Source organism: Lithobates pipiens, unplaced genomic scaffold (assembly GCF_037356315.1).
Source record: "Lithobates pipiens isolate NorthernLeopardFrog02 unplaced genomic scaffold, aLitPip1_a1.2 Scaffold_3, whole genome shotgun sequence".
Lineage (NCBI taxonomy): Eukaryota > Metazoa > Chordata > Amphibia > Anura > Ranidae > Lithobates > Lithobates pipiens.
Genome location: NW_027507790.1, coordinates 191,283,641 through 191,296,879, shown reverse-complemented (window position 1 = coordinate 191,296,879; position 13,239 = coordinate 191,283,641). Strand labels below are relative to the sequence as shown.

Here is a 13,239-nt window from a genome sequence, read left to right as displayed (position 1 = left end):
AAAAAAAAAAAACAGTAAACTTGACCCGATTTTTTTTTGTATGATGTGAAAGATGTTATACCACGAGAATCATGAAAGAATCTTAATCTTTATTCCAAGCAAAAAAATTGTGATTCTCATATTATCCAGAATCATGCAGCTCGAATGTAAACCAAAAAATTGACTCAAGTGGTTCAGTGGATGTAAAGAACTGATGTAAACTGCTCCGTTTTTTCTTTGAAAAAAACGTGACTGAACTGATGAAACAAACTGAAGGTATGTGTGAAAGGGGCCTTATGGTTTATACTCGTAGCTTGCTACAAAAACTGGGAAGCCTTGCCTTATAACTAGTGGAGGAGACTTCCTGTCTTTTTGCATTTGTCCTATCACCTGAAGGTGGCAGAATAGCCATCGTTTTGCTATGGCCATGCAGGATGTGGTAAAATTGACATGTTATACTCACCTGCTCTGTGCAATGGTGTTGCACAGAGGCCCTGATCCCCCCCTACTAGGGTTGTCCACCAGCAATCTTGGCTCCTCCTCTTCTTAGTGTCCCCCTATAGCAAGCTGTCATGGGAGCAGATGCCACGCCCCCCCACTACAGCGCTGAATCTTCTCCCCGCTTCCTCTTCACACAGGGAAGGGGGGAGGACAGAGTTAAAAAAAAAAAAAAAGTGTAAAAACATTTGTAGCTTTAGTATCACTTTAAAGTAGGAATCAACCGATTATCGGTGTGCGGCAGATATTCACTCTTTTGGAAGTATCTGTCACAAACATACCCGATATTATCGAGATTGCTTTGAGGGGTTTTACCAGGGTGATGCATGCAGCTGCATCACACTGGTACAGTTCTTTAGAGCGGACGGTCGGCTTTAATATAACAACAACCAATGTGGCTCAGCAGCCACTCGGCTGATATTACAAGCAGCGGGAGGCGATGTCTCCCACCCCTCCCACCAGGAGGCCTGAGCAACCAGTGGGCACTTCCGCCGGTTGGCTGAAGACCTGAACAAAGCCGATGCTTCGAGTCTCGGATCTAGCAACCTGGAAGCAAAGTCATGACATTACTTCCCAGATTGCTGGCATCTTAAAGGCGGCAGTTTTTTTTTTTTTTTTTTTTAATCGAGAGGATTCAAAAATGCTGATCTTGACATTTTGAATACTTTCAAGTGAAGCGGAGGGGTTTGGGGGTCTTACAGAGCCGGATCCCTCCATAAAAAGAGTACTGTCATAAGGGATGTTTACATTCCTTGTGATAAAAAATAAAAAGGACAGTGTAAAAATACAATTAGAAATGTACAGAATATCGGCTATCGGCCTGAGAGGCGGCTGAAATATCGGTATCGAATTGGCACCCTCGAAAACCGATATCGGTCCATCCCTACTTTAAACATCAAGAAGCCACTTCCACTTCACAGACCTAAGGACTTGTGCCTATCAAGGGCTAATGCAGCTTGCATTCAGGTGTGACCTGCTAGCATTAGATATCAAAATGAGAAGCTTCTGAGATCATTCTGAGTCTACTGACAGATGCTGTAGTGGACATCCTTCTAAGCTACATCAACCCACTTCAATCTGCTTTTGAGTTCCTATCGACTTGAGCAGTTGTGAAGAAAAGCTTGTCAACACAGACTCTTAAAACAGTCTATTGAGTTTCTCTCTACTAGCTTAGGCTCAGCTCACATATGTCCAATAATGGTTTCCCTGCATTTTTTTTTTTTTAGACCCCGTTATTTTTTTTTCACCGATTCAGGTGTGAAGTTTTACTTAAAATCGCAAATGAACCAGATTAAAATAATGCACAGGACTCTTTAAAAACGGATTATGGCCAGCCCACAGAAAAAGCTGCTGGATCACGTCATGCCCATTGGATGTAATTCAAAATGCATCAATTCACATATGTGAACCTTCATCAAATGGCCATATTTGAAAAAAAAAAGCGCCATTCAGTAATATAGCTGTTTAGAAGCTCTCACATGTAAACTGTCTTTACTTTCCAATTGCTTGACTACTGCCAGTTACTTTTGACATTCAGATTAGCCTTTGCCAATAAAATCAGATCACGCCTAAACTGGCCTAAAAATTTAAAAACCGACTCCAACGTACAGATCTTTTCAGTAGCAATACAGCGGGGGAAACAATTTTAAGGCCTAGCCAGACTACAGTTCCAGCCCAATAATACAATGGGGTATATATTTTACACACACACTACTACATTTTATGATCATAATTCCAAAATTAACCTGCAGGGTATTTTGTCAAATTGAAGCCCAAAGTTCAGGAAAAGCTTTGCTCTGCACAAGGAGAGAATTTCCATTTGTTAATTTAAAAAAATGTGTTATTTTTAAAACAAAAAAAACATTCTTTGCTCCACCGACCTATTTTAGAAACACAGTGAAATACTCACAGAAGCTAGCGGAGATGGGGTTGGAGTAGGCGTAGGTATAGGAAGCAAGCCAGCTCCAGGAAGCAGGCTAGATAATGAAGGAACAGGGGCCAACAGAGAGAGAGCCTTAGATTCTTCTGGTATTTTACCTGTAGAGGCAAAAACTCAATATTACCAAAAGACAAATGTAAAATCCTCTACTGCCTCATTTTAATTGACTACATAAATCAAACCGAAAAGAACAAATGCTTAGTAAGAAAGAATAAGAACTTAGGGTATTTTCTCCCCCTCTTGTTCATTACCCTGATCTACAAGGAAATTAAATAAAAAAAGTGAGGGAAACTGGAAAGACTAAATCTCATCAATTGAATATTACTTATAAAATTGTATATACAATGATTGAACACTTTGTGCTATGGGTCACCTGTACTGGAAACTTATGGTTCATGAACCAAACGATATCAAGCATGGAGCCTTTTCCCAGGGCGCTGTTTTCACGCTGATCGAAAGTTGTGTTACACATGACAACCGTTCGTGTTGGCTGCATCACTAATAGCACACAGAACATCAGATACAGAAAAGAAGAACATTTTTTAAAGTTTAATCCCCAAAAATGGCAAGGTTCCAAATTTGTTCAAATAAATAATGAAAATAAAAACTGAAAGAAAAGCATGGAAGAAGAATAAAAAAAAAATAAAAAAAAAAAAAATAAATAAAAAAAAAAGGTACATGTTTTAACAATTAGTAGCAATCTACTGCAAACTGCAGTTCTGTCACTGTCCCTACAGTACTAAGGCTTACATGTGTTGGTACATTGGCTAGCATGCAAGGCAGATAAAGGGTACCACAGCCCCTGGGCGTGAACAAGAAATGAAGTGCCGTAATGGTTCCCTGTTCATTTTCTGTGTCTACATAACTTACATATATGGTAACTGTTGCATTGCACAAAGATCTTTTGGAGTAGCAATAACATTGCTAATGCTAAAATAGTAGCGGTTAAAATCAGGACTTTTTTTTAACCTATGAACAGGTTGGACTGGGTAGAAGAAGACTTAAAAAAAAATAAAAAAAAAATAACGTGGGGTCCATTTTATGATGTTTTCACCCAAAAACCAAACATTTCACATCTCTGCAATACATGCAGCATTTTTCATGACACAAAAAAGCGGAATTGTGCAAGTACAGAAAATATCTCCTGACATGCATGAAATCCAATGTGTTTTTAAATTGCCACTGCCCTGACAACACTGTCTCAAGTCCTAAGCAGTGTTTTCAGCTTTACTCATTCCTTTCTATTGTGCTTAGAGTGATTGTAAAGGTTTTTTTTTTTTACCTTAAAGTGGTTGTAAACCCTCTCATATGCCCAGTGAAGCAAATAGCCTAAAATTACACACAGAGTAAACAAATCCTCCTAAATAAGTTTTACTTGCTTATCTGCAGTCTTCTCTTCCCTACACCCTTCAAAAAGGACAGATTTGTCATAAAATCCTTCTGCATCTGTGAGGCGTAGAGAGGAGGAGGTGGAGAGTTAGTGTGTGAGAATTGATTGGACGAAAAGGACACACCCCCCTCCACACAGGAACAAAGGAAGGATATAAAACTATTGTGAATAGACAAGCTGTGTGCTGAGCTTTTCTCCCCGTCACCAACTTATCTAATCTGTCAGGAAAACCGCTCAGAAGTGACTCATGAAGACAATAGAGGAACGAAGCACCAGAGAAAAACGTCACTTAGAGCTCTGGAGAGACAAGGAAACAATACAGATATATGTGCTTTGTTCAAGTCTCATGACTGAGGTTTACAACCATTTTAATGAATTCTATGCATTAACAAAAACACTCCTGTGTGCAGCCTCCCCCTCCCCAATTCTCCCTTATACCTACCCGAGCCCGATCCAGTGCTGCACCGAGAGCAGCGCCTTCCTCACCTTACTGTAATTGATTCCCTGCTGTTGTCAGATACAGCCAGTGACGAGGGAGTGGGGCCGAGCAATGCTCTGTGTGTCAATGGATAGAGCACGGCTCAGGATTGAGCCGACACAAGTAGCTCTATAGCAAGCGGTTTACTACAGGGGCACTCGGCAGGGGGGAGGAAATCGTAACTGCCTTGTGCAAAACTATTAAACAGAGCAAGTATAACATGTTTCTTATTTTTTTTTTAAATAAATGTTTACAATCACTTTAACCACTTGCCTACAGGGCACTTAAACCACTGCCACTGGTTTCTGTCCAACCCCAACACCAGTGAAGGTGGTGGTCCAGAAGGAACAGTGTTACCTCGATTTGCTTTTCAAATTCTGCCTAAAAAAATCTCCCCTTTTCTTCACATAAAACACACTGCAGCAGTCATTGAAAATGGGTTCCTACTTTTAGAATTTGTCCACATTGGCTACAAGCTAATAAGGCAACTCATGGTTAGCACACTTGGGAACCACCAATACTAACATTTTCATAGTTAGTGCGCTTTAATATGCAGTACACTTACATACATGTCTGATTAGAATGGTAGCAGATTTGATAAGTGAAAAAAAGCTTAACAGTTGAAATAAGTAGGGTAAAATAGATTTTATACTGGGAATCATCATTTGGAGCTAAAAATTATACTAAACACTGCCTAATTTACATTGCCTTTCTATTACAGTATATGGATGATGGCACTGTAATTATTTTAATAAAAATAAAAAATCATCTAAGTACCTTTTTCCTAATCGATGTATAGCTGTCAAATGACCCAGATCTTTCCCAGCCTGTCTGCAGGGAAACATGAGCAGGAGGAGCTTCTAGTCCTCTGCTGCTGGTCACATGTTCAAAATGAAAAATAAAAAACAGCCTTTGGAATAAACTGTTTGAAATGGTCATACAATTATACATTTGAAATCAAATCTTTATTATTTTTTTGGGAACAGCATGGTGTGGGTGGATTTCTGCCAGTCACAGGCTGTGTCACATCCCTCCAGCCAGTGTCTTGGAATAAGAGGGAGGTGAAGCATCCATGAATCAAGATTAATATCCTGCCCCCATTGTGTTTAGCGGGTTAGTGGGTCTGACCGATAGTTTTTTTTGGTGCCGATACGATGCCGATATTATGTGCTACCTTGTGACAGGTACTCTTTATGGAGGGATTGGTGGTCTACAAGAACCTAAACCCCTCCTCTGCAGTTGAAAGTATTCAAAACGTCAAGATGGGCGTTTTTGAATATTTTCTCTTTTTTAAACGGGTGCCTTTATGATGCCAGTAATCTGTGAAGTGATGTCACGACATCGCTTCCGGGTTACTAGATCCGAGACCCAAACTAAGCATTGGCTTTGTTTAGGTCTTTGGCCAGCCGGTGGACGTGTCGGCTGGTTACTAGGGCCTCCCGGTGGAAGGAGGGGGTGTCCTCTAAAGCTGCTTGTAATAACAGCCGAGTGGCTGCTGAGACGCATCGGTTGTTATTACAATGAAGCCGAATGTCTAAAGAATGGTACCTGCAGCTGCATGCATCACCCCCGTAAAACCCGTTAAAGCAATAAATCTGTAATAGTCAAGTTTGCAACCGATACAGATTTTTCAGAAAATTACGATATTGGCCCACAATAATCGGCCTTAGCAATAATCAGTCGATCTCTACTGTGTATACGCCCATGCGTATACACATGGGTTGCTCAGATGTGATAAGGAAATTCTCAGAATAGAAGTTTACTGAAAACTGAGCATGTGCAGAGCTGCCAGCACAGCTCTGCTGAATTCCTAGCTGAATCAGGGACATGGACAGAAGAGGGAGATGGAGAACAGTAGGATCAGCCAGTTTTTTTGCAGAATATAGAAAATGAATCTCAGTGACTGAGTAGGAGGTTCAGTGAAACTAAGTTGTTCATTACAAGATCTTTGCAAGCGTCATCCTTAGTTTTACTACTGGCAGATGCCAAGGAGACTGCTGCTTGAAGTTGTTTGAGCTGCCAGCCTTTTGGCACCATGTACGGACCTCAAACCCTAATTTTAGGTGACCACTTTAAAGCATCTTAATTTAAAGAGGAGAATAAAACATTTTTAAAAACCAGACTTTTCCTAAAGCATTAAAAAAGCTACAGTTATGCCTTAATTAGCCAACACAGAGACTTTCTACGGAATGGAGAATATTTTATCAATGATAGAAGAAAAGATTGATGCTGTAAAAAATTCCTACAAATAAGTTACATCGTTTCAACTGATAGAAACTAAATCGGAGCAGATACTGTACAGGTGCTTGGAATAATGGAGAATTTATTTTGAACATCAATACTGCAGAAAAACCAAAAGCTGGCCATACATTATACTTTAGATTTACCTGCAACCACGTAGTGCAAGGGCATGCCTGACTGCATACAAATTAAAAGTGTTTTGGTTAGACCTTACTATGCCTTGGAAAAAAAAATAAAAATAAAAAAAAGAAGTATTCATACCCCTTGAAATTTTCCACATTTTGTCATGTAGCAACCAAAAATGTAACTATTTTATTAGGCTTTTATGTGACCAACACCAAGTGGCATATAATTGTAAAGTGGAACGAAAATGATACATGGTTTTCAATTTTTTTATTACAAATAAATATTTTAAAAGTGTGACATGCATTTGTATTCAGCCCCCGAGTCAATACTTTGTTGAACCAACTTTCGCTGCAATTAGTCTTTTTGGGGATGTCTCTACCAGCTTTGCACATCTAATGAGTGACATGTACCCATTCTTCTTTGCAAAATAGCTGTCAGATTGGATGGAGAGGGTCTGAACAGCAATTTTCAAGTCTTGCCACAGATTCTCATTTGGATTTAGGTCTGTACTTTGAATGAGACATTTTAACATATGAATATGCTTTTATCTAAACCATTCCATTGTAGCCCTGGCTGTATGTTTAGGGTCATTGTCCTGTTTGAAGGTGAACCTTCACCCTAGTCTGGAGTCTTTTGCAGACTCTAGCAGGTTTTCTTCTACGATTGCCCTGTATTTGGCTCCATCCAGCTTTCCATCAAATCTGACTAGCTTCACTGTCCCTGCTGAAGAAAAGCATCCCTACAACATGATGCTGCCACCACAATGTTTCACAGTGGGGATGGAGTGTTTAGGGTGATGTGCAGTGTTATTTGCACATAGCGCTTTGCTCTTAGGCCAAAAAGTTCAAATTGGGCCTCGTCTGACCAGAGCACCTTCTTCCACATGTTTGCTGTGTCCCGCACATGGCTTCTCGCAAACCTGCAAACGGGACTTCTTATGGCTTTCTATCAACGGCTTTCTTCTTGCCACTCTTGCATAAAGGCCAGATTAGTGGAGTGCACAACAAATAGTTGTCCTATGGACAGATTCTCCCACCTGAGCTGTGGATCTCTGAAGCTTCTCCAGTTACCATTGGCCTCTCGGCTGCTTCTCAGAGTATCAGAGTAAAGGGGGCTAAAATAAATGCATGCCACACTTTTCAGATATTTGTTAAACAAATAATAAATTGAAAACCATTTATCATTTTCCTTCCACTTCACAATTATATGCCACTTTGTGTTGATCTATCATAAAATACATTTACATTTTTGGTTGTAAAAAGAAAATGTGGAAAATTTTAAGGGTTATGAATACTTTTCAAGGCATCGTTTTGGTAAATCTAAAAGTAACATTATACAAAATAATTGTATAATGTATGGCCAGCCAAACAAACTAGCAGGAACTGGAAGGCAATGTACATCCATTTTGCGAGTATTTTCATGCACGTTTATATGTGAACAGGACCCCAACGTTACTTTTCAATGACCCACATGAAACTTTTAAAGACAAATGGAAACAAAAAATTAAAATGGAATGAAGAACTTGCCAATAATGCTAAATCAGTAAACAATACAAATATTAAACAAACTGAACATTTAACTGTAAACAGAAACAGCATGTATAGTGCATGCTGCGGACAAGGCAAAAATGTGCTATTGCTGAACACAGCAGGTTTGTCATATTTCTAAAGAGACGTTCATACTTTCATTTTGATCCATCTATGGATGGCTTTACGGTAATAGATGGCTCCATCAGAGGTATAGAGCTAGTAGTACTTTTACAGTAATTTTAACAAACTGTTTACCTAAAAACACAGGTAGTACGTTAGTGCTCATGGGCCTGGGCAAGTCAAATGCAGTATGCCTTCAGGTGCTTCAGTTTAAATTGTCTCAGTTTCTAAAGCTGGTCATGCAATAGAATTTCGTTCAATATTTTTAAGAACGACATTTTTTTTTAATCATTAGATCATTTTTGTTTGTAACGTCAATTATTAAAAGTTAACAAAATTCTGAAGTACTTTTGAAAGACATTTGCCAAGTCATAAAGGATACTAAGAATTTTCGTATGAAAGTTCGCTCTAAAATTTACCAGTGTATGGCCAGCTTAAAGCAGTAGCTTTAAGAGACTTGTGGATTTCCATAGTCATGTAAAATGATGCAATGTAGGTCAAACAAAAGGAAAGGGCCTTGTACATGATCCCTTTAATTGGGAGTAAACTCCCATGGTTGATATTTACCTATAGGTAAGCCTATAATAAGGCTTACCTACAGGTACAGTAAATATCTACTAAACGTGCAACGGTAAAAAGACTCAGTTAGACTTACCGGTGACGGTATTTCTAAGAGCCTTTCAGGACAACCCCGGAGAGAGTAGCTCCACCTTGCAATCAGGAAACACATGCCCACTTTAAAAACACCTCCTCCTCCTCCATGGCTTCAGTTATTGTGGCCTTCCGACGCTGGAAAACAAAGCACAGAAAGCACAACACCATGGTAGAACTTAATACATTTACTAAGCATAACCTAGGGAGGGAAGTAACGGTTGTCCTGAAAGGCTCTTAGAAATACCGTCACCGGTAAGTCTAACTGAGTCTTTCTCAAATCGCCTTTCAGGACAACCCCGGAGAGGATAACCGAGAAACTTACCCTAGGGCGGGACTACTGCCTGCAGTACCTTCCTGCCGAAGGCCTGATCTGCTGCAGACAGTAGATCTAACCGGTAATGCCGGAGAAATGTCGAATAACTGGACCAAGTGGCAGCCTTGCAGATTTGTTCAGGCGTGGCACCGGCCCTTTCAGCCCAGGAAACTGCCGTGGATCTAGTAGAGTGGGCAGCAATACCTGAGGGAGGTATTTCTCCTTTTGCTTTATAGGCTTCTGTTATAGCCAACTTAAGCCACCTACCCAGCGTACTTTTAGAAGCTTTCTCCCCCTTGCGTGATCCAGAAAATATCACAAAGAGGGCGTTTGATTTTCTAAATTCTTTAGTAACTTTCAGAAACTGTAAAAGACATCTTCTCACATCCAATGTGTGAAAAACTTCCTCTCCTGCATTTGCTGGGCTTGCAGAGAATGTAGGTAACACTATTTCCTGTGATCGATGGAAAGTTGAGGATACTTTCGGTAGGAATGCTGGATCCGTCCTCAGTACCACCCTGTCCTGATAAATTCTAAGGAAGGGTTCTGTAATAGCTAGAGCTTGGAGCTCGCTGACTCTCCTGGCCGAGGTGATGGCCACCAAAAAGATTGTTTTTAAAACCACCTTCTGTAAAGAAGCTTCTTGTAAGGGTTCAAACGGTGCTCCCGAGAGACCCTGTAAAACTGTAGACAAATCCCAACTGGGAAAGTCTTTAAGGGCTACTGGTCTATTTCGAGCAAGAGCCCTAAAAAATCTAGAAATTAAAGTTTCTTTAGATAAAGTCTTTTCAAAGAAAACTGATAAGGCAGCCACCTGAGTCTTCAGGGTACTGGCTGCGAGACCCTTCTCCATTCCTTCATGGAGAAACTCCAAGACGGACACCGTGCTCTTGACCTTGAGTTCTCTAGAACTGCACCAGGAGTTGAACTTTTTCCAGACCTTCATGTAAATTGCCTGTGTAACTGCCTTCCTACTGGACAGCAGGGTCTTTACTACTTTATCTGAGAGACCTTTAGCCTTTAACAGGTCCTCCTCAGAAACCAGGCGGTTAGCTGCAGGAGTTCCACTTCTGGATGACTTACTGTCCCCTGGGATAACAGATCTTTTCTGAGTGGTAACCTCCATGGGGGCTTCGAGGCTAGGTTTCGAAGACCCGCGAACCAGGGTCTTTTTGGCCAAAAAGGAGTGACTAGTATTAAGTCTGTCCTTTCTTCCCTGAATTTCCTCAGTACTAGTGGAATTAGAGGAAAGGGGGGAAAGGCATAGCACAGCTGGTAATGCCAGGGGTGAGCGAATGCATCCAACCCTATTGCTGCATCTCCTCGGTGAAGAGAAAAGAATCTGTCCACCTTTGAGTTCTGCTGACTGGCAAAAAGGTCTACCTGAGGAACCCCCCAGGCCTCGGAGATCATCAGGAACACTTCCTGATTCAGACTCCATTCTGCCTCTAGCAATTTGCGCCTGCTTAGGAGGTCCGCAAACAAATTCTGAGAGCCCTTCAGATGCACTGCCGATAGTGAGGCTGTGTTCTGTTCTGCCCAGGCTAACAACAGATTGGCCAGCTCCATCAAGCTCCTGCTTCTGGTTCCCCCTTGCTTCATAATGTAGGTAACCGCTGTTGTGTTGTCTGACAACACCTGAACATGGTGGCCTCTCAAACTCTGCTGAAATGCCACTAAACCCAGAAAGATCGCCTTCAACTCCCTCCAGTTGGATGATCTTTGAGCTTCCTGTTTGGACCAGACCCCCTGAGATGTCTGACCATCCAGATGGGCTCCCCAGCCCCAGGCACTTGCGTCTGTAGTAAGGCGCTTGTCCACAGGAAAGGTCCACACCAGGCCCCTTGAGAGGTTTGCCTGGTCTCTCCACCACCAAAGAGCCCTTTTCGTCTTTGACGAAATTTTTAGCTGTTTTTCCAAAGGATCCTGATGGGACCAGCTTGACAGAACCTCCCTCTGAAGGGGTCTGGAATGGAACCTGGCCCACTGAACAGCCGGGATTGCTGCCGTAAGCAGGCCCAGAACTGCCATAGCCATCCTGACTGAGACTGTCTGGTTGCTCTGTATCCGCTGTACAGCTAGCTGTAACTTTTCCTGTTTTTCCAACGGCAGGAAAACTTTCTGGAGAATCGAATTTAATGTATACCCCAGAAATTTCATTTCCTGTGAGGGGGTCAGGATTGACTTCTCTAGGTTTAGAAGCCATCCCAGGCCCTCGAGGTGAGACTGGGCCCTCTGGAGATTGACTAGGACCTGCTCCCTGGAGTCTGCAAAAAACAAAAGGTCGTCCAGATAAGGAACAACTGGAATCCCCTTCAATTTCAGGGGTTCCAAAGCCTCTGCCATAATCTTCGTAAAGACCCTGGGAGAGGACGAGAGTCCGAACGGCAGAGCCCTGAATTGGAGGTGCCATACCGAACTCCCTACCTTCAATGCCAGGCGCAGGAACTGCTGCGATGCCTGATGAATTGGTATATGAAGGTAGGCATCCCTTAGGTCCAGGGATGCCATGAAGCATTCTGGGGTCAACAGCTTTGTGATGGAGAAAATTGTATCCATCCTGAAATGTTTGTACCGAATGAACCTGTTCAGGAATTTCAGATTCAGGATTAGACGGTACTTCCCTGAGGGTTTTTTCACCAGAAAAATATGTGAATAAAAACCCCCGCCCTGCTGGCTTACTGGGACTTGAATCAGAACCTCTTGCTGTATCAGCTCCTGTAACAACAGCTTCATTGCAGAGGCCTTCTCCTGATCCCTTGGCAATGTTGTCACATAAAACCTGCTCGGGGGTGGTTCTGAAAACTCCAACCTGTACCCCTGATCGACAACGCTCTTCACGAACAGATTTGGAGACAGCCTGTCCCATTGTTCGCGAAAAGCTGACAGTCTCCCCCCCACTGGGGAGATATTGTCACTTGTTCTTAGGGGACTGCTCTGGGGGAGATCTAAAGAGGACTCCACCCCTGCCTTTGCCCTTCTGTGAACCCCATCTGCTCTTGTGCTCCTGGTCTTTTTTATGGGACTGCTGAAAAGCACGAAAATTCTTTTTAGCCATCTGCTTTTTCTTAACTGGAAAAGCCTTCTTTTTATCGGCTGTTCTATCCAGCACAGACTCTAAATCAGGACCAAAGAGCAAGTCACCCGAGAAGGGAAGACCACACAGCTTGACCTTAGAGGCAGTGTCCCCAGACCATGTTTTCAGCCAAACTGCTCTCCTGGCTGAATTTACAAGAGCCGAAGACCTAGCGGCCAGTTTAACTGATTCTGCTGATGCATCCGCCATGTATTTGACTGCATTCAGGATCAGTGGAAAGGACTCTAAGAGATCCTTGCGGGGTGTCCCCGCCTCAATATGGCTCTTCAGCTTCTCTACCCAACATTCCAGATTCCTGGCCACCACCGTAGCTGCCATTGCTGGTTTTAGACTGACTGACGCAGCATCCCAAGCTTTTTTAAGGATGGAGTCAGCTTTTTTGTCCATTGGGTCTTTAAGGATCCCCATATCTTCAAAGGCTAGATCCGTTCGTCTGGATACCTGCGAGAAAGCTGCATCGACTCTGGGTTTCTTATTCCAAACCTCTGAGTCCTTATCTTCGAAGGGAAACCTTCTTTTGAGAGCTTTAGAGAAGAAAGGGGCTTTTTCTGGGTCCTTCCACTCCTTTCTCACTGAGTCTGAGAGGACCCTGTGGACAGGAAAAACTCGCCGTTTTGTTTCGTCCAACCCCTGGTACATTTTGTCATGAACTGACAGTTGTACTCTTTCTTCCTGAATTTCTAGAGTAGTGTAGATTGCTTTTAAAATATCATCTACTTCCTCTAGTGATAGCTTGAATTTGGAGCCCCTGCTATCTTCTTCCTCTTCCTCCTCCTCAGAATCCCTGAAGGAGATGAGAGTACTACCCCCTTCGTCTCCAGACTCTTCAGTTTCCACCTGTCTGGATGACGACGCCCTGGGGCTGGGCGGTAAGT

At 42.2% G+C, this 13,239-nt stretch overlaps 1 protein-coding gene across 2 annotated transcripts in view; it reads right to left on the bottom strand.

Moving 5' to 3' along the window:
- The window catches only part of SREK1 (splicing regulatory glutamic acid and lysine rich protein 1), a 95,926-nt gene that overhangs the window by 44,708 nt on the left and 37,979 nt on the right, over positions 1-13,239 (bottom strand). For both annotated transcript variants that reach the window (XM_077462652.1, XM_077462651.1), the window contains exon 3: positions 2,387-2,514. In XM_077462652.1, the coding sequence (XP_077318778.1) occupies positions 2,387-2,514 (128 nt within the window). The remainder of the gene's footprint in view (positions 1-2,386; positions 2,515-13,239) is intronic.